At 43.1% G+C, this 24,875-nt stretch overlaps 2 protein-coding genes across 15 annotated transcripts in view; one reads left to right on the plus strand and one right to left on the minus strand.

Moving 5' to 3' along the window:
• NTNG1 (netrin G1) overlaps nucleotides 1-24,875 on the plus strand; it is a 212,569-nt gene that overhangs the window by 72,293 nt on the left and 115,401 nt on the right. For all 10 annotated transcript variants that reach the window (XM_081917460.1, XM_081917458.1, XM_081917461.1 and 7 more), the window contains exon 3: nucleotides 11,289-11,926. In XM_081917460.1, coding sequence (XP_081773586.1) covers nucleotides 11,289-11,926 — 638 coding nt within the window. The remainder of the gene's footprint in view (nucleotides 1-11,288; nucleotides 11,927-24,875) is intronic.
• Nucleotides 1-24,875, minus strand: part of LOC309373345 (uncharacterized protein) — a 69,647-nt gene that overhangs the window by 39,589 nt on the left and 5,183 nt on the right. For all 5 annotated transcript variants that reach the window (XR_014169983.1, XR_014169984.1, XR_014169985.1 and 2 more), the window contains exon 2: nucleotides 6,751-6,824. Coding sequence is in view for 2 of the 5 variants with exons in the window: in XM_081917480.1 (XP_081773606.1) it covers nucleotides 6,751-6,824 (74 nt within the window). In the remaining 3 variants the exon portion in view is untranslated. The remainder of the gene's footprint in view (nucleotides 1-6,750; nucleotides 6,825-24,875) is intronic.

Below are 24,875 nucleotides of genomic sequence, written 5' to 3' on the forward strand. Positions count from 1 at the left end.
CCTTGAAAATTTGTGTTCTGGACTTTTTAGACTTGACTACTCATGTAATATCTGAAACCAAAGGGGCCCAATTGGTTGCCGGATGTGAAATATATTGGCGTTATTTTCCATCTCTCCTTCCCCCATTATTGCTCTACCACCTCCGCTCCAACCTTTCCATGCATCCTCCCTTGATTGGTTCAGTGTTGTACAGCAGCACTGTGCTGTGCGCCTGTCGCGGAGCTGGAAACATTGGTCTGTGCCTGGGTAGCTGCAGCCTCTTGTACAGCAACTGTGCTAGCATGGAGTCCTCTTGGCCAGATGGCGCTGATGTAGCAGTCATTGAACGCAACCCTAATAACCTATTTGCTGGTGTATTGGCTCGTAAGGTTAGAACGATAAATCCATATCGCACTCACTGAGAAGCAGGGCTTAATTTGAGTAAATATGGATTTAACTGGAACGTGTGAGGACTCAGCACTAAAGCATATGAAGCAATAAGGTGTCAGTTGAGCCAAAGGGCAGGAACATAGCTTGGTGGTAGAGCACATGCTTTGCATGCATAACACCCTAGGTTCACTCTCTGACGTCTTCAGGTGGCAGGTAGGAAAGACTCTTGTCTGGAACCACTACAGATGTCTTGGGCTAAAGCTTCAATATTCCCTCACCCCTTTGGTCATGCATGCTTGGGCAGACAGAAGTTCCAGGTTGGAGGAAGACTGGTGTAGACAAGTGCCTGGCTAGATGTTCTGCTGGTGCACCCCACTATCTGGCAGCTATCTGTGTTTCTAAGCAAAGCAGCTAAGACATTAAATACCAAAAATAATATGATCTCTAAATATGGGGAAAGGGTTCTTGACTAGGTAATCACTGCCCTCCCACGCCACACACCTGAGATTAGGGCATGAGGGTTTGGGTCAGGCTCAGGGGGGTGTTTGTGTACTTTCCAGGAACGTTGGGTTTTTAACAAATTAGCCATGCCCTGGAAAGGAAATAAAACTTCCCCTGAAATCCATTTGGCTTGCTTCTCAGGAAATGTGTTTAGTATTTGGGTGGCAGTAAAGCAGAATGAAAAGGATCTTTGTTAAAAGGATTGATTACATATTTTAATGCCCTTGTGATAATCCTCCTTAATGCTCCTAATGCTGAAATGAATGCAAGGGGGGAGAAAAGCCATTCCCTTACTTGTCAAAACAAAGCACATTTTCTCTGCTAGTGACATCTAACAGACTCGAGCATAAGCAACTGGAGCTAATTATCTTGTGACCAGCAGGCAGTCTCGAACAGATCTTTGCCAAAGACTTCCAAGAAGCAGCACTTCAGCTGGACCAAATGGGGGTGGGAGGGGGCGGCAGCATGCCTTTAAAAAAAACCTATCTCAAATATTTTCAAATAATTGAACAGAAAGCCTCTAAATACTTTCCCAACTATTAGCAAGGAAAATGGGGGGATTTTGTTTTTGCCCTTCTGTATCACAGTGTTCTAAGTGTGTTTTTCCCCCCACGGCACCTCTGGGAGTGATTCAGGCTGCTATTAATTAGCACATTGCTTCTCACAGCATTACAATTTTATTATTTTTGCCTCGTCACACTTTGGAAAGTCAGCAATATAGCCAAACGTTTTGGCAGACTGCAAGGATTTCACTTCACTTTTAGTTTAATTGAGCTGCTTTCAAGCTAAATGTGTGTGTTTGTGTGTGCACGTGTCTGCACCTATACATATGCATGCATGTACACACATACATGCATGCACTGCGGAGGTTAAGTTCAACTACACAGCAGAGAATGAAACCATCCTACAGCACCATAGTGTGGAGCCAGAGGCTCCTGACTGCAGCAACAAGGGCTATGGCTTTCCTTTTGTGCCTTTAACAGCAATTTGATCTACAGCAACCAAGCAAGTAAAGCTTTCAGTGGCATGAAGATGCATAGTCCCCTAATGATGGGGTCCTCAACATAGTGCCAATAGGCACCATACTAGTGCCCGCGAAGACCCTCACAAGTTACTCAGTCCAGTATATCTGAAGGAGCATCTCCACCCCCACCGTTCTGCCTGTACACTGAGGTCCAGCGCCAAGGGCCTTCTGGTGGTTTCCTCACTGCGAGAAGCAAAGTTACAGGGAACCAGGCAGAGGGCCTTCTCGGTAGTGGCACCCGCCCTGTGGAACGCCCTCCCACCAGATGTCAAAGAGAACAACAACTACCAGACTTTTAGAAGACATCTGAAGGCAGCCCTGTTTAGGGAAGCTTTTAATGTTTGATGCATTACTGTATTTTAATATTTGTTGGAAGCTGCCCAGAGTGGCTGGGGAAGTCCAGCCAGATGAGCGGGGTATAAATAATAAATTATCATTATCATTATTATTATTACTTATTTTTAAATTGAGAAGGGGTTTTGTTTTTGCTTTTGTGGGTGGGGCTGTTTGGTTGGAGGTGGCCTGCTTTTTTTGTCTTTTGGGGGAGGTAAGTTTTGCCTGTTGTTGTTTTTAAGGGGAGAGGTTCTAAGCATGCTTTGAAAATGCTTTGTAATGGCCCCATTTGCACTATATACATTTAATGCAGAGGAAACCATGGTTTCTCAAAGGGGACTGAAATGCCCTCCAACTTATTGAGTCCCCAAACTGGGATGCATGTAATTCTGCCCGTGCTCCTGCACAAGATCATGGAGACCCAAACACAAGCCTTTTTCACGGCTGTGCTCACACGGTGCCCAAAAATGCATGTTTTGGAAGTGCCGTGTGGGATTGCAGGCTCACCCCAAATGCTTTTTCAGGGAAGAGCATTTTTTCAGGGTGAAATCCCTCCATGAAATTGTACAAAACCATGGCACCCAAAATGACCACCATGCTCTCATACGAGAAAACGGGATATCCCCCTTTTTTTCTGGGATACCTGTGGGTATGGCATGGCAGTGCTTTTAAATGTATAGTGTAGATGGCCCGTATAGACAGTGTTACTATATCAGTGTGTCATGATTATACATGGACGCGAGTGGCGCTGTGGTCTAAACCACTGAGCCTTGGCCTTGCTGATCAGAATGTTGGCGGTTCGAATCCCCGCAGTGGGGTAAACTCCCATTGCTTGGTCCCTGCTCCTGCCAACCTAGCAGTTCGAAAGCACGTCAAAGTGCAAGTAGATAAATAGGTACCGCTCCAGCGGTAAGGTAAACAGTGTTTCCGTGTGCTGCTCTGGTTCGCCAGAAGCAGCTTAGTCATGCTGGCCACATGACCCGGAAGCTGTACGCTGGCTCCCTCGGCCAATAAAGCAAGATGAGCGCCGCAACTCCAGAGTCGTCCGTGACTGGACCTAATGGTCAGGGGTCCCTTTACTTTTACCTTTTTGTTAAAGAAAATGAGGTGCCAGTACTCATATAATGATAAAAGTGGTGTGGGTGCCAGCACAAAATGACTTGTTACAGGAAAGTCCTGACTGTACATAAACATAGTAAACATTTTGCAGAAAGACACACATGCCCGATTCTTTCCCCCACAGCAATGCCCGGGATCAGTTTAAGTTCTCTCCCCACTGAAGTTCAAAACATCTCTTTTATTGGGTTTGCACTGGGATTCCTGCCTGCCTTCTCATGCCTAAGACTACTGTCACCCTCTCATTCTTTCCTCCTCCATAATCATCAAATTGTTAACCTCTATAACATCATTTAGCTCAATGAAACCAAACAGAACACTCTGATTGATTGATTTTGCTTTATCAGTAGCCGTTTAGGCAGGAAGCTCATTTGGAGTGATTTGCTTACACAACAGTTTCAGTAATGTTTTGCTACTTGAAATGATTGTGAAGAATGGATCCAGGCAAAGGACAAAGCTGTTGTTCAAATGAGCCTGGCTGAGCATACAGCAGAACTGGATTTCCAACTCATACAGTGGACGCTCGGGTTGCGAATGTGATCCGTGCAGGATGCACATTCGCAACCCTCAGGGTTCACAACACGCTTCTGCGCATGCGTGACCGCCAAAACCCGGAAGTAACCTGTTCCAGTACTTCCGGGTTTTGGCGGCCCGCAACCCGAAAAAACGCAACTTGAAGCATCTGTAACCCGAGGTATGACTATACTTCTTTCTTTCTTTCTTTCTTTCTTTCTTTCTTTCTTTCTTTCTTTCTTTCTTTCTTTCTTTCTTTCTTTCTTTCTCTCTCTCTCACACACACACACACACACACACACACACACACACAGCACATACATTTCAGAGTGAACCACAAAACCATTTGGTTCCATCCAAAATAGATCTGCTGTTTGAGGCCTAGCCATGACCTGGTTCCTGCATTCCCTGATTGCGTTGTACAAGTAATGCAAGTACTGGGCAGGTGTGGTTGTAGCACCAAGCACTGTTAGTCATCTGCTAATGGCTGGGGAATTAAAATGCCAGCTCCCATTGTGACCACTACTGCTGCCACTGTCACCAGCTAAGCCTGCTAGAATGCAGTGGGGTGGGGGCACTATGCCCAGGCCTTTAGACCCTGTCATGGCCTTCACTAAAAATGGGCACCACCTCATGGTCACAACAACACTGAATTGTCTGCCCAGTGATAAATTATTGTGTAATTGTGCTTCTGCACATGCAGCACACAGACACACATGCATAGCCCTGGGCATGGGGCATCTGTGTCCTGGTATGCAATTAGTACATTTCTGAGTTTGGGGCATGGGTTAGAAGACACCAATTTCTGCCTGAGCTGAGCACCATTCTCTCTCTACCCTTCCTTCTCATCCTTTCTATCTGTGCTCTGCCCACTCATCTAGCCCTGTTGACCACCTTTTCAACTTTGTTCTGAATCTTACTGGAGTTATGGTAGGTGGAAGGTCATATCCAGCAGCTAGGTTCCTGGGGATTCAGCTCACCTGTTCAAAGACCACTCTGAAAGGTCAGCCAATTTCCTCCCAATCAAGTAGTTAATATTCTTTAGCAGCTCCTGTCTGCTTTGCTGCAAGGGAACAGGCAGTGCTTTAAGGAGACACAGCAGTATCCAATCTAGGTTATCCATTCAACTTCCTAAAACCTGCTGTCTGGTAGCATCTAGGGACCCTTGTGTAGTGTTGGAGTAGCTTTAGTTTTCAATCTAAAGAATCGCAACAGATCCACAATCGGAGTTTCTTGGCTGTGCTTTAGGAGACCAAAGGCAGCTGTCAGAGCAGCTTAATATAAATGTATGTAACTTGCTGTTCAGTAGCTTTGATTTTCTACATTCTGATATCCCTGACCTCCAGATAAAGTAGTTGTGTGCTTTGGTTGGGTGGGGGGTTTCCACAGGAAAAACTAGCATGCAAGTTAATAGTTACTCAGGCAAGCCAGGTGTGGACAAACTTTGAAGCTACCTAATTTCAAGTCAAGGTGTGATTTGTATAATCCTGACCTCTTTATGTAAAGTTCACATTTATATATACCGGTATTCAAAATCTATAAATCCCAACAGAGTTGAAAACATTTAGTGTTTTCATTTGATTGGGGGTCGGGGAAGCCACTGAATATATTAAACTGATTTTTCAATGGCTAGCTGAGCATGCTATCAATCTTACTTGTAATATTTGGGTCTTTTTAAACTCCTCTGCATTTCATTGAATGTGCAAGATGTGTAAAAAAAAAGTTACTGAGCATGCATGGGAGGAAATGATAAAACAAGGGCATGAGCCAGTCAAAGGGAAGCACAGTTAATTACACTGAAAGCCATAAAAGTGGCTGGATTGTGTTGTGATGGTTTTAGACATGTTCCTTGAATGTTTTCCAGCATATTTCTGAACTTTAGCATATACTAGGTATGGGCATGCCCCCCCAAAATTTTTCCTTGTATCCAACAAAAAAATGTACCTGTTTGATTCATTCTGTGTTCACTTCCCTCTGTGCTTTGGGTTCTGAGCTGCTTTGTATAATGCAAACTTATGTGTTCCCTATAATGGGGAAACTAAAAGCAGCTACAACTGCTACCCCTTTTGGCCAAAATGGATTAAATTTAAAAGCACCAGAGTAAATTATGCCTTCCAAATTGCAGAAAACAGGTCTAGAGATTTTCTTTTGGTGGGGGTAAAAGAGATTCAACTCCTTCCGCAATCCCTTTTAAGCTAAGGGAGCAGGGGTTGACTGGTAGATCCTTTCTGCTGAATACAAGGAATGAACTGCCCAGTTTGGCATCAGCAAACGGAGAAAAAGAGGGGGGATTTTTTTTTGTGCAAAGAGGGCAGGAGCCTGGAGCAACAATGACATCATATGTTTGTGGGATGGGGATCAGTAGCATGATCTCCACATTCAGGTTCAGGAGAACATAGCTGACTTCTGTGGTAAGCTTGAAGTAAAAGGCATGCATGGTCAGACATAGAATTTAAGAGACATAGACTGTTCTGGACTTGTTTAAATGTATGGAGTCAAGAGGGAGGGTTGCAGCTTAGAGGAGGAAAGGCACCTAATCATTGGCAAATTACAACATGAAGTCATTATGAAGTAACATCCTGCAGACAGATTATTGGTGTTCATGCCCTCCCTTTATTTTATTTTTTAAAAAAACCTGAATAACTTTGAAAGTACTATAAATATTTCAACAAACCTCACATTAATGGGTGCCTTAAGTTATAAAATAGGCAACCTTACAGTTAAAATACATGAAACCGGCAACTGCCAAAGACCGAAGGTCCAAAAATCAATGTACCAAGTAACTTTTGATTAGTGGGTCACCATGCCAAAAAGGTTGGGAACCACTGCTCTGGGGAATGGCAGGAGGAGTTGATTTCCTTGAAATTGACATGAATATAAATCTTGCAACTTACCTGGTGACCAGGGGAGAAGCCATTATTGGAGACTTCGGATCACACAGTGGGGATGATTGAAAAGCTCCAAAGCCCTAAGGTTAGGAGATGGGAAGAAATACGATAGTAATTACACAGGGTGGAAAAGGGAAAGATTAATTATCTAGAGAATTATTCCCCTACCTAGATATGAAAAAAGAACTCACAGTAATTAGAACAGAAATTTCTTGCAATGAAAAAGATGGAACAGTGGTTAACCCTCTCAGTAACTAATATTCAATTCTCTGAAATATACAATGTTGTTTGCGGAAATTTTGGCATCTTCTGGAAATGTTGGGTGGTATCCAACTAAGTCATAATCAGAGTAGATCCATTGCAATCAATGATTTCAATGGATCTACTCTGAGCATGCCTTTCTTGGATACAACCTGTTGACCTCAAGACTTTAGGACAAGTTCTGAAAGAAATATGTCAATGCTCCTTTTAAAATGTATGCTTAGTTCGTTTTTATCCCACTTTTCTACACAAAAATACACCCAAAGAAGCATACAGCAAGAACATTAATACTGATACAAAAATAGAAATAGAACAAAAAGGACCAGTAAGATGACAAACACAGGTGAAAAACAGCACAGAGGTGATATTAATCGAATGTGTGCCTGGATTTTTGCTAAAGTCTTTATAGACCATCTAAAACAGGATCATTTCAAGAAAAAGAATTCCAGGAAAACAACAAGTCCCATCTCTTTACAGACCTTTCCCAGCTTCTGAGAAAGTAGTGTCTCCAGCAGCGTAGTCTTTCCATGTCTCAGTCCAAAAATCCTAAGTCATTAAATTATTATTAAGAACCATCCTGCAGCATTCAAATTTTATTTGTTGGACTCAAACGCCCTTAAACACCTGCATGAGTAAACCCTGTTATGATTTGTAATGCAGGGTAATAAAATCCTGTGAGCATGTCAAGCTCATATTTTGCAGGTGGGAAATCCTAGGAGCAGCACTTGTTATGCCCAGGTAAAGGATCAGACCCCTATGTAAGATTCCTATAGCACACGTGCAGGAAACTGGCCTTGGAACCTTCCTGCCTGCAGCACTTGGGACCTTCTCCTCCCCTCCCATTCTGCAGTAGGTTGTCATGTTTGAAGGGCTATCAGAGGACAGACCTCTCTGTTTGAAGGAATCCTCTAGGGGGGTCCTGTTTCAAGACAATGAACACTAAGAACAGAAAACATCAAGGTCATTGAAGTTGCTCATCAACAGTTATCAGTACCTGGATAGCAAACTGATAGCAAACAAACCACAATGCTGGTATATCCTGTACTTCTGTTTAAATTGCAATAAGTATTTCTTAATTTGCACCTATACATATAATTAGCACATGCAATTTTTATACAAAGCAGACAACCTCCTTTGTCCTCTTTTCTGGATATATGCTTCGTCATGGTTGGCAGTGCACAAGAGGCAACCCGCTATTCTGCAGGCAAATAAGCCTTTGTAAATTGGAAGAGGGTTGGTTTCTTTTTTCCATGCTCTCGGTGTGAACTGAATTCTTACTGTGAGTACAAAAGGACTGGCAAAAATGCTTCTGGGCCAGTAACCTTTATGGACTTATTTGCAAGGCTGTTTTCCCCTTCCAGCTGATTCCAAAGTATAAGCTTTTTCACAGTCAACTTTTTCAACTATTTTCTTGCCTTGCTTTTAATGGCCCAGGTAACAGGTTTGTCCAGGGCAGGTAGACATGTGTGCAGTCCTTCTTATGCTTGATTTTGCAACAGCCAGTGGATCATATGATGGCACAAAGTCATCTCACCCCCTCTCTATAGCAGTAAGCAGAGCAGTCTCTGTGCTCTCCTTGCCTCTAATAGGGTCGGTATTTAGCTGCAACAGCACTTATCATGGAGTTGAGCTGCCAAAAGCTGAACTGATATACAGATGATTTAAGAGACATGATTTAGCCCATTGTGATGCTCTTGGAGTAGCATTTTTTGAGCCACCCCAACCTCCAAACAAGATAGCCTTTTGGAGCGAAAGGCAAAGGTGGCAGCTCTCGAGTTAATGCATCGAAAGGTCAAGAGGAGAATAATTCACTTTCACCTTGCCATGGAGGGAAAGCGGCAGTAAAAGCTGCCTGCTTATTGGCAAGATTATATATAAAAGTGCAGTTCATATCTCCAGCCACCACCTCAAGAGCAGTCCAGTTACAGAGTTGATGTCATCGCCCACCTCCCTAATCAAGTGGTGCTGGATTATCTTGTCCTGATAAATTGGAGCCAGCATCTACTGGAGGGCAGGAGGGAGAGAGAGAAGGAGAGGGAGAGAGAAATAAGTCTTACATGAAGTACTCTGCTAGTTTGTAAATAATAGGGTAGCAGATGTCCGGATCAAGCCCCTGAGCTTGTAGTCTGCGGCACAACAAAATGATTTGTGGTGAGCAGTGTAAAGGTCTTTAAAGGAAGACATCACCAAGCAGGCACACAGTTAAGCATGACATATTTGAGGCCAAGGGACAAAAGGAATCCAAAATGCCACAGTGGGTATTGTTTTACAGAGGAGTGCATACAGTCTGTATGGCTTATCTGGATGCATTTGCCCTAGAAGGGACCATTGTTTTGCACTGCTCTTCTTGGGCAATGCACTTGTGATTAAAAGAAGAAAGAAACATTCCTAACTTCACTACTGACAATATTTCTACAAAGAATCAAGGGGCATTGAGCTACTAGGCACTTGTTCATTGTTCCTGGGGGTGGGGGGGGTGAGTTGATTACCAGCAACTCATTCAGGGTAAATAAACAATTTTGTTCCTCTTAAACCTCAGTAAGGCTAACATTAAAATTTGCTAACCACATAACTGCGGAAGGAGGCTTTATTTAAGAAAAAGACAAAGCAGGACTATTCTTGTTTAGATTTTGGAAATCCACTCCTTAATAGAAAGGTATGTGGAAAAAGGCAATCTGCAAATGCAATAGCTGTAGCCACTGATGTGTTGCAAAAATGGACATTGAGTTTTTAAGGGCAATTTCACTATTGGGCGTACATTGGTTGGGTCTCTACTGCAGGAATTCAAAAGACCGTCATTTGTGGCTGAGCATTTTATTTTCGTACCAAACATCTGTGTTTCAATCCCTGACATCTCTAGGTAAGGTTGAGAAAGACCCTGGTCTGAAACACTGGAGAACTGCTGCCAGTCAGTATAATGAATCAGTATAAGGCAGCTTCTTACATTTCTCGGGTGCTTTTGCATTTAAAATCCATCATACTAGAACAGATAGCACATGTTTGCCACTCCAGTCATCAATGTATAGTCACTGGTTAGTTCTATTAGCCAGTTAACATATCCTGCATCTGCATATATAACACTGAGCAGGCATCAGTTGGTTGTTTATGTCAATAAATATCTATAATACAGTGGTACCTCTTAGGGATGCGGGTGGCGCTGTGGGTTAAACCACAGAGCCTAGGACTTGCCGATCAGACGGTTGGCTGTTTGAATTCCCGCGATGGGGTGAGCTCCCGTTGCTCGGTCCCTGCTCCTGCCAACCTAGCAGTTCGAAAGGACGTCAAAGTGCAAGTAGATAAATAGGTACCACTCTGGCGGGAAGGTAAACGGTGTTTCACTGTGCTGCTCTGGTTCGCCAGAAGCGGCTTAGTCATGCTGGCCACATGACTCGGAAGCTGTACGCCGGCTCCCTCGGCCAATAAAGCGCCGCAACCCCAGAGTAGGTCACGACTGGACCTAATGGTCAGGGGTCCCTTTACCATTACCTTACCTCAGGTTACAAACTTAATTCGTTCCAGAGGTCTATTCTTAACATGAAACCATTCTTAACCTGAGGCGCACTTTCGCTAATGGGGCCTCTCCCTGCCGCCACGCGATTTCCATTCTCATCCTGGGGCAAAGTTCGCAACCTGAGATAACTACGTCCGGGTTAGCAGAGTTTGTAACCCAAAGTGTTTGTAACCCGAGGTATCACTGTACACAAAGAATGTAAGCTCCTGAACACCCACATGGTTTCTGATACACTGAGGACCAGACTACATCAGATGTGGGAGATCTGTGAGCTAATCTCCCCCAACTGTTTGATTTCTTACTTAAAGCAACTGCAGGAGCCCCCTGGTTTGCTGCAGTGACGTTAGTCCTTTCCTCCAAGGCCATTTCCCCAGTCCATTCTCCCATACTGTTTCCCAACCCACCCGCTGCTCTTTTGGCGAAGAACTTTACACTGAGAAAATGGTGGGCATCAGAGACTGTGTTAAGAGCACACCCTCCCGCTCCTGCTTGGATGAAAATCAGGGGTCCCTGCAGTTGCAGCAAGTCATAGATATCTTGTGTAGTTTTTCTTGGGCAGGTTAAATAATGATTAAGTTATTTCATTTTTGTTTTATAGTGAAGAGACTCTCCAAAGATCTAAATCTCCCATGCCTCTGGCATGCAACCTTTTGCCAATTATTTGGAAGTTGAATAAACCAATAGCTATAACCTATGAAACTGACTACACTCTCATAATCATTTCATCCAAGCGACCATCCTTCTTACAGCTGTTTTTTCCCCTTCTTTCCAGGGAAATCCCTACATGTGCAATGAGTGTGATGCAGCCATTGATGAACTGGCGCATCCGCCTGAACTGATGTTTGATGCTGAAGGAAGGTATCCCTCCACCTATTGGCAGTCTACCACTTGGAAGGGTTACCCCCAGCCTCTCCTTGTGAACATCACCCTGTACTGGAACAAAACCATCGAGCTAACGGACAACATAGTCATCACCTTTGAATCTGGCCGCCCAGACCTAATGATCCTGGAGAAGTCCCTCGACTATGGTCGGACGTGGCAGCCATATCAGTATTACGCTACAGATTGTTTAAATGCTTTCAACATGGAACCAAAAACAGTGAGGGACTTGTCCCAACAAACAGTCCTAGAAATCATTTGCACAGAAGAATATTCTATGGGGTACATGGCAAACAGTAAAATCCTCCACTTTGAGATTAAGGACAGATTTGCGTTTTTTGCTGGGCCTCGGCTCCATAATATGGCTTCTCTCTATGGGCAGCTCGACACAACCAAGAACCTAAGAGATTTCTTTACGGTCACAGACTTAAGGATACGACTGCTCAGGCCAGCAACAGGGGAAATATATGTGGATCCACAGCACTTGACACGCTACTTTTATGCAATCTCAGACATAAAAGTAATTGGAAGGTAAGACAAAATAAACAAATGCATTTTCATTTGCTTTTTAAACACTGTGTGTGATGGCAAGCTTCCATCTTTCCTCCCCTTTCTAAAGACAATAGCAATTTCCACTGGAATTTGAATTGTTAGCCACGTTGAGAAAATTCTTTGTACATCTACATGGTTGCAACTTGATAATTTGTAAGGCTAGGTTTCAACTTCGGATGGGGAACCTGTGCCCCCCCCCGCCACCATGTTGTTGGACTCCCAACTCCCATTAGCCCCAGCTAGCATGGTCAGTGGTCAGGGATGATGGGAGGTGGGAACAAATAATATCTGGACAACCACCGATTTCTCATCCCTGGGTTAGACCAGCCAGCACACTATAATTCTGAAGACTTGCACTTTGATATGGGTTTCTGCAGAAATTTTGCTTGGCGAGCCCCAGTTGCTTGGTTTACAACTGGATTTTCTCTTTAAGTTGGTTAACACCTTTCCATTTATGAGGTGACCACAGCAGGTTTTCTTGCTCACTGTACACAAGCTTGGAGTTAGCTCCTTCCAGTGCTACTAGTATCTAGCTTTTCTCAAATATTGGAAGGGATGGAGAGACACGATTTCTATAGAGGTAACTTGTTTGCCATTTCCCCCCACCTTATAGATGGAAGGGGAGAACTCTTGCACTTGTAAGAGAAACATGCAATCTCCAGTGGAAGTGAGGAATAGAAAAGTTTGAATGGTTTCCCAATGACAAGAGTGTTTCCCTTGATGGGAGCAGACATGGCATTACTTACTATGCAGCAAGGTGACAGATTTTGGCCACCACTGAGAGAACAGTCTCTGGTCTAACCTACTCTCTTTATATGTATTTGTGTCAATGAGGCAAGTACAGGAGAATTTCCTGGAGGATTAGACTACATATTAATTCATGAGAGGGAGAAGAACCTTTCAGATACTCCAAGTCAGTGTTAGGCTACTCTACTGCTTATTTTAGCTCTGTTTGAAGAGATGCCTAAACATTTTAATGTGATGTTGGAATGGCTCAGGCTCATACAGAATTTTTAGATTTGAAAGAATATATGAAAGGTGACAAAGTGGTCAGAAGAGGGACTGCTGCCAGTCATCCCAGTCGGAGGCTCATGACACTAAGACAACTACCAGTGTCATAGAAGCAACCACTGTGTTTCTAAGTGTGTGGGTAAAGATGGTGAACCACACTTGACCAACATTTCCAAAATGGAGAATTCAGTGCCAGGGAAATGTGATTTCCTTATAATAGATTCTCTTTGTTTCTAGAATCTAGCAAGTGCTCAGCAATAGTTTAACTCCCTCCCCTCCTCTCCTTACCGTCTGGAAAGTATATTGGCCATACTGATAATCTGTTAACTTTTGGTACTCTCTTTTTGCTGCTATAGAACTTCATTTTCATTCAAGCTTAAAATATCAGGGGGAAATGCTCAAATACCTGGAATTTTGTTGTGCCAGGGACAAACAAATCCAAGTGTGGGTGGTTTTCTAAGTAAATGTTCATAAGAATAGGGCTCAGGTAACATAGTATGGCTAACGTTCAATTGCTCAGAATTGCCTGTAAATGTGACTAAACTCATGCAATGGCAGTCCAGTGTTAGGAAAACATTTTGCCTTGTCTCAGATCAAGCCTTCATTTATCACCATAAGGATAGAGCTGACATCTATTCATGCTAATCCTTGTCATAGTAAATATCTGGAAGCAATATTACTGTTCTGATTTCTCAACTGCTCCCCGCTCCCCACTGGCACAGAATGATCAAACTTCTTAAAAATCTCGGTGAGTTCTTAACATGCAGTGCTCATTGTATAGTGCAGGAGCACTATGGAAAACACTGATTCATTCCCATGGTGCTGATCCCACAAGAATGATCCACCCATTTAGCCCCACCCACATGGGTATAGGCCTTTAAATATTAAAACTGTATTGTGGGATGAACTTCCAAAAAAGTGCTTCTCAGGAACGGTGTTAAAAAGCAGGGATGGGGAACCTGTGGCCCTCCAGTTGTGGTTGGACTGTCAACTGCCATCATCCCTGCCCATTGACCATGCTGACTGGTCTGAGGGAAGCTGAAGTCCATTGGCAGGGACACAGGTTTGACACTACTGGTTTAAAGGCTGCCTTAGCATCTTTCCACAAAGAGATTAGCCAGGCATATAGAGAGAGACATGTCTCTCTCATTCATTCATTCATTCATTGCTTGGCTCTTGCTTAATTATTGTACTTTCACAAGCCCCAAAGGTGAAATATATGGCAAAAGTGTTCTGTGTAACTGGTCATGTACAGATAATGAATAAGTACTGTGACCCTGATGAGAAGAAGGGATTATGTATTGTCATTAGATACATGAGAAGGAAGAACTGACCTCATCCAAACTGTGCAATGCTCTTGGATTTCATGTGTGCTGGTTCCGTATCCTGCTCTGCTCATGTGTAGTACTCTGAATCTCACCTTGGGAACCATGTCCATACACCCAGTTGTTAGAGGCAGATATTCATTCAGCAAATCTTCATCAGTCTCCTTTGCTGAGTCCTGCTATCACTTATAATTTTCCTTTCATTTTAAAAATAGAGTGGATTCTCAATCATTTTTAAACTCGAAGAAAGGCCTTAATGCAGTATATTGATAGCTGATTATACACAACCATCCAAAAACTGGCTGGACATGACAAAGGCAGTGTCCAGTAAGTGCAGTTATCAGCAATCAATAATTGATTTTATGATCATTCTCCAAACTCCTGTTCAGTCTTTATACATGATGTCACAATCCTATGGCCCAGTCCTAAACACTGGTAACAGTGAGGAAAGGAACACAGAGTGCCAAGACCCTAGTTCTACTGCATGGTTGGTAGCCTTTTAACAGTGCATATACCAAAACCCAGCACACACATAATATCATCTAGCAGTCTTAGTACACCAGAGGTTGCCTTCTGCACCCATTGCAGAGGTACTGTGTAAGAACAGCTGCCAGAGGGATAAGAGGGATCCACTTATCAATGGTGCCTGGAAAACCTCTTTGCCTGATATCATATTTGACCATCAATGGTAGGGCAGGTGGCCAAGTCTTGGCCAAAATGGCCTCATGGGCCAAATAGAGAAGCCTAGTAGGTTTGATTAGGGCGAAGGGTTGGAGGTTCCCAACTGCTGCCTCATTGCTTCCTTCTGTGACAGAGTTTGTGGCCATCAGAACCTTCCAAACTGATGCAACACTGCATGCCCTTAGGTGCTTGGTTTGGAGGTTTTTCCTGTCAAGCAGTTGGAGCCTACTTGTAGACAGGTTGCTACTCCCAATTTAGTGGCAGAAACTACTTCCTGTGCTCCTGTGGTCACAGCTCTCCCCAGAGAGTAAGCTTGGATTATTTTTCTTGTCCTAAGTGTAACCAAAGCTTGCTTGATTTTTAGATGTTAACACCCAGTGCTATATTTCTAGAAAAAGAGGTGCCTGAACTCGCCATGAACACCTCCATTGTTCTCTTACAATAGCAATGGAGCCCACCTGAGAGGTTCCAGAACTGAGTTCTGGTGAGTTCCAGCTGTAAAAAAGCCCTGTTAGTTTAGTGAAATAAATTCAGTTCAGTGCAAATGTCTGCTTATCTTTTTATCACTTGGCATATAAAGAAAACATACGGCAGGCAGCAAGTCAGGCCTGAACCTATCGACACAGCTTCACAAAGAAATTGTGTTCTTAATGAGAAGAAATAATTCGAATTTGGGGTGGGGAGGGAATAGCTGGTGTCACAGTTTGTTTTCCTCATGCCCTTTCTCTAACACGCATTAGCAGTTATTAATTTGAAATGTCACAACACTGGTAAAATGCCATTGGATTCATAATTGTTATTTAAATGCACAGCTATTGTTTGGGTGGTGAATGGTAATGTTTTCTAGAGATCTCTCTTTTATACCCGTTGGAGGAACAATATCCCTTCATTCATTTTGTATATTTTGTTCACTCTATTCCTGGCAAAGGGGTTCAACCACTGGATATTTTAAGGTAAATATTTGGATTCAAATAGGAGAAATGTTTTAGGGTTCAGCAAGGCCACACAAATTTTTACAGCACATTTTTAACTCTTCCTGGGCGTACGGAAGTTTGAATTGCACCCTCCTATGCATACTCAAACAAGAGAACTAATCACTCTCTACTCCCATTGCTCAAAGACACTTCCGTACTCCTGCTGCAAAGGGTTGTTTCCTAATAATAATTAAGAGTCAAACAAGAGAGAGTGAAAGAGAGGGAGCCTATTGCAAGGGAATTAAAATAAAAAGCCTTCTGAATGACAGCTTTTTTATTTTATTTTTTAAAAAACCCTCTCAGTAATCCCATAGCAAATTGGCTCTAAAAATTAAGTGTGACAGTTCAGAGAATTTATATAATGGTGTTGCTTGTTGGCTAAATCCACCAGTAATCGGACACACACATTACAAAGGGGTTATCTTCTATGTAATCCTATCCTAGCAGATTAAATTCATGTGAATTTTTTGCTCAACCAGTGCTGATAAAGCACCTCTTGCAGAGTTTCCCCCTCTTGCAACTCATCTGGATCCTTGCCTCCCTTTCACTGATAAGAGCTTAATCTATTCCCCCATAAGTAGCGAAAGGATGGCTTTCGCTCCTGGTTGCTCTCACGGCTTCAAAAGAAGAGCAAGCTGTGATTCCTCTGTCATTCCTCATGAAAGATGGCAGGCTTTATATTTCACCCGGATGACTACTAGATGATGCTGCTCTGGAGATGTGGGGGTTTCCTTCTGATTCCTACCCACAACGCACCTGGATAAATCCTCTCCGGTTCGTTTAGGGCTTGTATACACAATCAATTAGCCTCAGATAACAAAACCTCTAGTTCACTTGAGTCTGTATTATTTCCCCACGCAAGTTCAAGGGTCAAGATGTGCAGGTCAAAAACTTATAATGAGGAGTGGAGAACACAAAAAGTTAAAACCTGTTATCACAGAAGTCTTTTATCAGAAACTCTGGAGCAGGAAAACATAGCCATCTCCACTGGCCCAGCTCTGTTGCTCTGGCATTGGGGGGGGGGAGGTGTCATCTGGCAGGAGTGGGGAGCCTGCCACGTATGTGTAGGCACTTTCTGTGGTCACACAGTGTTAAGATAGTGGGTCAAACTACATGTTTCCTTAGATGTGTGATCTGCTTAGTGTGTTGTTGTCTTTAATAACAGGCATTACAGTTAATTGGGACCTTTGTGATTGTGAAAGTGGGCTGACCCTTTCCCCCATACCACAGTCCCATCAGAAACCATCATTGCTCCCCGACTTCGAATTACTGCAGGGTGGAATCTGTCACCGGTGCCAAGAACAGGTTCCTTCCTACAGCAAATAGTAGCTCCTGGGGGAGGGTTTTTCACTGAGACTCCCACCCCGTGGCTGCAGTTTTAAAATAACAAGAGATTCGTGAAATTGAATCGTGATTTTAATTTAACATGTAACTTGGCCACAGAGGTTTGCTTGCATGCTGTGCTGCCAACTGGGAAGAGTCTGGCTCTGCTGGCGCCCTGTATCTCCATGGCTGATAGGAAGAGGATTGAGATGCAAGGCAGATGTGAACTTTTCTGTGGGTCTTGCCCACTTGATTGCAGAGCTTCCTAAAGGGCTGTTAGTTTTGCATTGAGGATCTTCTGACTGCTGACTGTCTTGGGGGATGGGAGCTGAGACAAGCAGCAACATCAGAGCATCTTAAAAGAGAAGAATTACCGTATTTTCCGCCCTATAGGATGCACTTTTTCCCCTCCAAAAATGAATGTGTGTGCGTCCTATGAGGCGAATGCAGGCTTTCGCTGAAGCCTGGAGAGTGAGAGGCGTCGGTGCGCACCGACCCCTCTCGCTCTCCAGGCTTCAGGAGAGCCCCACCGCCAGCCCCACAAGCTCGGGGGACAGCGGGGAGGCGCAGCGCGCCTTTCCCGCTGTCCCCCGACTTGGTTATGAGGGTTGGCGGGGGGGAAGAAGCCTGCTCCTCCCCCTCCCCCAGCCCTGCAAGCTCCCAGAGCGATGCCAAAGCTGCACGCAGCTTCAGCATGGCTCTGGGTCCTGTTCTGGGGGCTGGGGTCGGGGGAAGCTCGGGCTTACCCTGCCCCAGCTCCGTACCTGGGGGGGGGTAATTTTTTTCCCCTTTATTCCCCCCCCCCCAAAAAATGTAGGTGCGTCCTATGGGCTGGTGCGTCCTATAGGGCAAAAAATACGGTACCAGAACCATCACAGCTCTGTTGTTCCTGTTTTGGGTGACTTAATAAGAGCTTGACCACTCGAGCCCTAAGAGACCTATAACCCTGTTGTTTGCTTGCCATTGTTTGTTTTTTCTTAACTTTAACTTCCTGCTGCCATTTAGTGCTGCACTAACCATGGTTAATCCCATCTGAATATACAAGCCAATTTGAAGTGGATCTGCACCTGCACCAAACAAACCATAGTTAGGAGAATTTTGCTGTCTATCTCATTTCAAGGTGATGGATTGAACTCTCTGATGTCCCTCTATTCATGTCCAAATGCAAGATTTGCCTTGGTGAGATATATTATGGGTTTCTTGTACGTTTGGGATCCTAAGCAGGTTTAAAGAAACAAATAATACTTATCACTATCCAAGGTTTGCACCCAGATTCTGTTGGGTATGTAGAGATGACTGGAGGTACAATTCAATTAAAAGGAAGCCCTAACTGATAATGTCCTGATGGAAAGGAAAAGTGGCTGTGGTGCCAAACAGAAACCCAAGAGTAAAAACCAAATGTGCAGATGAAAAGAGCTCAATACTGTATATATGGGGGAACATCAATTGACTTAAGTAGATTTGAAATTCAACTGCATTCTATATTTGCAAAACAGTTCAGTCTGCAAAGAAGGAGGCCCAATAATAATCAAACAATCCAGGAACAAAATAGATAATTTGAAAATTATGCTATTTGCTTCCACTGGCCTTTGAAGATGTAGAAAGGGAGGGAGAAAGGAAGTGATTTTGATATGAAAGCTACTGCATTCAGTATAAGAGCTGTTACGCAAAATCTTTTCTGGTGCATTAAAGCTGGGAAACCTACCCATTTAATATACAATTTGTTTTCTTATCCAGCTGCATTTTGCTGTGAAATGAGTCTAATGCATATTGCACCGAGGATGAAACCCTGCGTTCTCATGATAAACACTTCAGTTCTTCCATTACAAGCTGTTTATTCAACTTCCATTTGCTACCTTTCATTGTGTGTTTATTAAGAAAATGAGTAAAACAAAACAAAACCAAAAAAAAAAGACAAAATGTGGCTGTTAGCAATTTCAGCAACCCTATTGTGCTGCTACTATTTGGGAAACCTAATAATCCACATAAACTAATTCTGACTTATGGACGGCCTGCTTCACTAAATCAAGGCGATTTTCTCGGGTGAATAACAGGCGAGTTCAGTGTGCCAGTGCCTTAATTAAAGAGAGTCTCTCTTCATCTTGATCTCATTTTAATTTACAGGGTAATACTACAATAATATCACTAATGGAAGGTACATTAAAGGGCATCAAGTAGTATTAAGTGTACTAAATTATGGCACTTGTGTTAATTAACTTCTGGAGCAAGATGGTCCTAATGGCTGAAAAAGGTCCACTAATGCATAAATAAAGTCTGGCTGAGTGAGAATAGAAATGGAAGGAAGACAGGAGAGGGCTTCTTCCACTCTGTCCACTGCCGACTGTAGAGAGAATTTTAAAAGCTAGACAATGTGAATAAACTGCAAGAAAGCTTTTCCTATTGAACTGTTTGATGAAAAGGCAATTTTTTCAGCTTCTGAATGACTCTGATTAATGGAAAAGTTTGCTCCAGAAATTTGATTGTAAGGCAGCATGTGGAAAATTCTAGCTAAGGGCTCCACCAGAAGACATCCAAGTGCCCCCACAAGTTTCTATTGTGACTGAAAACATAACCATCTGGTTCAGATGTAATGCTAAACTATCATGTCTCTTGTGCTCACGTCTTCCCCATCCCTTCCCCTCTGTGGCTATTCAGAAGAGCTCAGAAACTTTCACTTATGTTTTCGATGAATCGCAGTGTATTATTTCATTTAAGTGGCTCATCTTATCTGTGGCTATTAAGGGGATCAAGCCAGGATGCTAAACTACGGTTTGACATTGACTCGTTTTCCTAAACTAGAGTCAACTCTGAGCATAGTTTGTCTGGGTTCAGGTTTAGGCTGTATCCATGCTAGGGCATTTATATGTACGCGAGTGGCCGTTTCTGTGTGCTCATTTGTGCACCTTCAGCCTCATGTGAGCACTTTCATGTTTATGCCTCTTCCAACTATCTTGCCATTTCCCATCCCGATTTGAAATGCATCTATAAGCTGCATTAATTTCCTTTCACAAGATTTCTGAACCAAAGTACGGTTGAGAGGACTTAGCAGTGTGTGTATTTTGCCATTGTGCCTGAATGTGCACATTCTATGGCTATGTTGATTTCCCTCATAAAAACATGGAGTTGGATCCTGGCAAAAAGTGCAACTCTATGCATTTCTACTCAGGAGTAAGTCCAACTGAGTTCAATCGAGGTATGTACGGTACAGGATTTCAGACGTGATTGTTTAAAATAGTTACCAGATGTTCCAGCCAAACCCCTATGTGTGTACCTCACCTTCCTGCCTGTGTCTGTTTTGATCTCAAGCAACAAAGTTCCTCAAGCTGTTATTCTGCTTGTTTCATTGTCCACCAGTTCCTCTTTTCCCATTCTTGCTCCTACCTAGTTAATATACCAGTGTATCCACTTAGTAGATTTCCATGAGACCCTGCATCTCTAATACATCTAGTTTCTCCTTTTTCTAATGTAGTTCGGTACATTCAGCAGTGAGCAATGTTTGCCTCCCAGGCAGCCCCTTGTGAAATTTCGCCTTTCCTGTTTCTACCAGCAGACATGAATACTGTTTCATTTAAATTTAATAAATCATTTGAATGATTTCAGTCACTAATGGGGGTCCTGGGGTCCTACCGGTCCCCAGTTTGTGACTTGAATTGGTCTCAAGAAAGGCCATACATTTGCAGAGGTATTCCTGAAAATGCTCCAGAATTTCCTTAACCATATCCTAAGCTACAGAATGAGAAAATAAGTAGCTACTGACATTTTCAGGCAGATTACTGAATGGTGAGCATTTAGTCACAGTAAAATTGTAGGCATGTTGACTGAAGGGCGGGGGGAGAGAATGGTAAACTATGAGCCCCTCCCCTTGGGGTAACTAATTCAGACTCTGAGGTGGATTAAATTTAAATGTGAGGGACAAAAACAGAGCTCCTGTTATTGCTGGGACATAGTCGCAAAGCCCTGGGGCTCAAATACAGAAGATTCCAGCAGAGGGAAGAGCATAAAAATAAAATGAAAGGCTTAATGGTATGTATTGCAAAGGGACTCAAATATATTTTAAGTTCCAGAATAAAGCACTAGTTCTTGTATTGAAGATCTGAGCAAATGGTCCCTGGATTTCATCTTGGCAATCCTTTCTGAGCTCAGAGGAGCAGAAGTCATCCACAGCAATCGAAGTTTCATCATCTGATCCTTAAATACCTGAATTCTCCCAAGTAACTGCATAGCAAAAGGATATAATGATAGAAACAACATTGCCTGATATTGGGTTCAAATATTATGCAGTGCAGAGGAACAAGAAGTACAAGTGATTCATTTGTTCCCTGTGTAGGTCGCAGAGACCCACAATTTATAAACTTTAGACCCACAATTGACAATGGTTTCACTGAGTACCATAAGGCTCAAAATACTCACAAGGGTTCAGAAAGTCTGTAGATACTGAACATAACTTGTGTAATCAGACTTCAGGAGTCAAAAGGATTGGCATGCGGGGGTTAGGCTTTTCACTTGATGCTGCTGCCACTGCTGATCCAGTTCTGGGTGCCTTCCCTGTACCATTCCATGTCATGCCAGCTCCACTGCAGAGCCTAAGGCTAACAGGTCGCTATTTCCAGCTGCCTTTCTCTTCCTGCTCTTTATTCTAATCAGTGGTGTTGGTGGTAGCAGCTTCTGATAGAGTTCGCAGAGAAGGAAGGCGGACAGTGGCACTGGCCAGTGTGCAGATCTGGGCCCCATGCTGGCAGGTGTAAGAGGCAGTGGAGATGAGGAGAGGGCTTCTGCAACCTGTCCTGGCAGACCCTCTCCAACTTGCCTGGGCTATCCACTCACTGCCTCTCGTCACAGTGTAGTTTGCAGCAGCACCTGCTTGCCACAATGCAAACTTCAGTGTGACAACACACTTGCATTTTTATTATATAGTAATAAATAATAATAATAATAAACCCTAGGAAGAGAATAACAGAGGATAGCACACTGCCCTGGGATGTATTACAGAGAGCGACCAACATGCCCTTGAACAATATGGGCATGCCCATTGAAATTATTAAAAAGGTTCACAGGACCCCAAGAGGGGGGAGATCAGCAGCCAGTAGCCATACGTTCTCTACACTGGTGTAAGTTTTGGTAGCGCTCCCTGCCGGCAAGGCGTTCAACACCAATGTGAAGGTCTTATGTGCATATCGATGCAGACACACTTCACATTGCTGCCAATTGCATAGCCTTTAGGGGGGAAAGTCACGATCTTGCACCATTCCCTACAATGTGTGAATACCACTACTATTAATAGTGCTGGTTATTATCATAACAACATAATGTTAATAAGCAGCAACATAATATTAAAAAGGCACTGCAGTAGTTGAACTAGATGACTCTTAGGGTCTATTCCAAGTCTGCAATTCTATGGTTCTATAATAAAGAGCTGGTCTAATTTCATGTTTATCAAAAGTGTTTAGCTAGACTTATAGTGCGGTGCTAAAGTCTCTAAATAACGTCTACTTCATACTGTTAAGGGGAGATTAGAAAATCATTGTGGTTTGAAACATTTATTTACAGCACCTGAGGTTTCTTTTTTACAAAAATAGTTGCATGAGCTTATCACATTCCTTTGGGACTTTTGCCACTTTTTGGAGTGACTGCATCTAACAATTCTTCCAATTAAATTCCAAACTTCATTAATAGAGTTGGCGGGGGGGGGGGAGCTTATGTACTTATGATCTTGTCAGTTTATTCACAATTCCCCTGTGCTGGTAGAAAATATTTTTATAGCTGCTGCACTATGTCATTAAAGAAAAGGAGTGCTCATCTTTTCTAAACACTTCAAAAGCTTTTAAAGGAAACATCATGAATAAAAATGAATGAAATCAGTTCAACATGCATTAGCCGAGTTTAGCAGCATTTGAGTAAACTGCTCCGGATTGCCTTGGGTTACTGCCTGTGGTCAAGCAGGTTGTTTATGCATTGTATCCTAATTTGGATTTCAAAAGGTTCAAATAGTATTGTCATTTTAGCAGCAGTTCCATGCATGCATGAAAGGTTGCAACCTGAGTATGTTTGGATTTGGGCTTCACTCCATTGTAAGTAGGGACGCGGGTAGCGCTGTGGGTTAAACCACAGAGCCTAGGACTTGCTGATCAGAAGGTCGGCGGTTCGAATCCCTGCGACGGGGTGAGCTCCCGTTGCTCAGTCCCTGCTCCTGCCAACCTAGCAGTTCGAAAGCACGTCGAAAGCAAGTAGATAAATAGGTACCGCTCCGGCGGGAAGGTAAACGATGTTTCCGTGTGCTGCTCTGGTTCTCCAGAAGCAGCTTAGTCACGCTGGCCACATGACCCGGAAGCTGTACACCAGCTCCCTCGGCCAATAAAGCGAGATGAGCACCACAACCCCAGAGTCGGTCACGACTGGACCTTATGGTCAGGGGTCCCTTTACCTTTACCTTTACCATTGTAAGTAGAGCCGTCAACTGAATTGAGTTTCTAGCTGATTAACCACCTGTCTTTTAACCATACCCTTCAGCGTCCCACAAATGAAACAAAGACAAGCCCATGCATGAATACAAAGGACAAGAGTCCAACCATCCAGGGATGTGTTTGAACAATGGTAGGGTCCATAGAATCTAGACTTAAATGTACCACAATGCAATATTATGGGGGTAAGTTCACTTGAACTCATTCAGGGCTTACTTGTGAGTAGCCAGACAAATGAATATGCTCTTAAATTGCTAACAGATTGCTCCTGAAAATAAAAAGAGTGAAACTATCCATAGTCTAGTTGCATGAAATGCCTGTAGAATGCACACATAGACTATATTGCATATATAATAGTTGAAATGTGGTCTCATTTTACAGATGAGAAATACTGAGGAAGAGCAGTGACTGAGAAGCCCTGGATTAGCTGTTGAATCCACTTTAGATAATTTTTAAGCAGAATTTGTTTGTTTGTTCTTTGTTTTTGAGACTTGCTAGTTGTTACCCAAAGGTCTCACTTTGGCAGCTTACTAATAACAAGCAATATCACCCTAGTCTTACAAAAGGCTGCAAACCAAAAAGATGTCAATGAAGGCTCCAGACAAACCTTGCTGGAGAGCCCACTCTGCAGTTAGGAAGCCACAACTGAGAAGATCCTAGTCCTTTTTAAGCATATACAGATTGTTCTCCCTCACCATTCAGCAACTGAAGCCATCCTCCATTCAGACACTTTGACTTTTGACCTCTGCCTTAAAGCCCCAGAACCTTTCTCTTTAAAATATCAGACACTTATCCCATCTCCACTGCTGAGAAACAACTCACTCCCAATTCCCCACACACTTTGTCTTCAGCAACATTTCAGGGGGAAATTATCCTCCTACCCAGAAAATCTTTCCTAATCTTCTTGCAATGGGTAATTTTTCTGTGTGCTTCCTCACCATTCTTTTATTTAAAAAGAAATAAGTGAAATAAGTGAAATTACATTAATTTGTAATTAGATTCATTGCCATATTTCATCACCAGACTGCATTATATATAATAGTCAAAACACACCTGCAGAAATGAAACCAGAACTTGAATGCAATACCATCAAGGGGCCCCTGTAAGATAACTCCAACGTATACCCTCCAACACCTTGAAACCAAAATCCAGGACA

Source organism: Podarcis melisellensis (genome assembly GCF_964234715.1).
Source record: "Podarcis melisellensis genome assembly, chromosome: 6".
Taxonomy (NCBI): Eukaryota; Metazoa; Chordata; class Lepidosauria; order Squamata; family Lacertidae; genus Podarcis; species Podarcis melisellensis.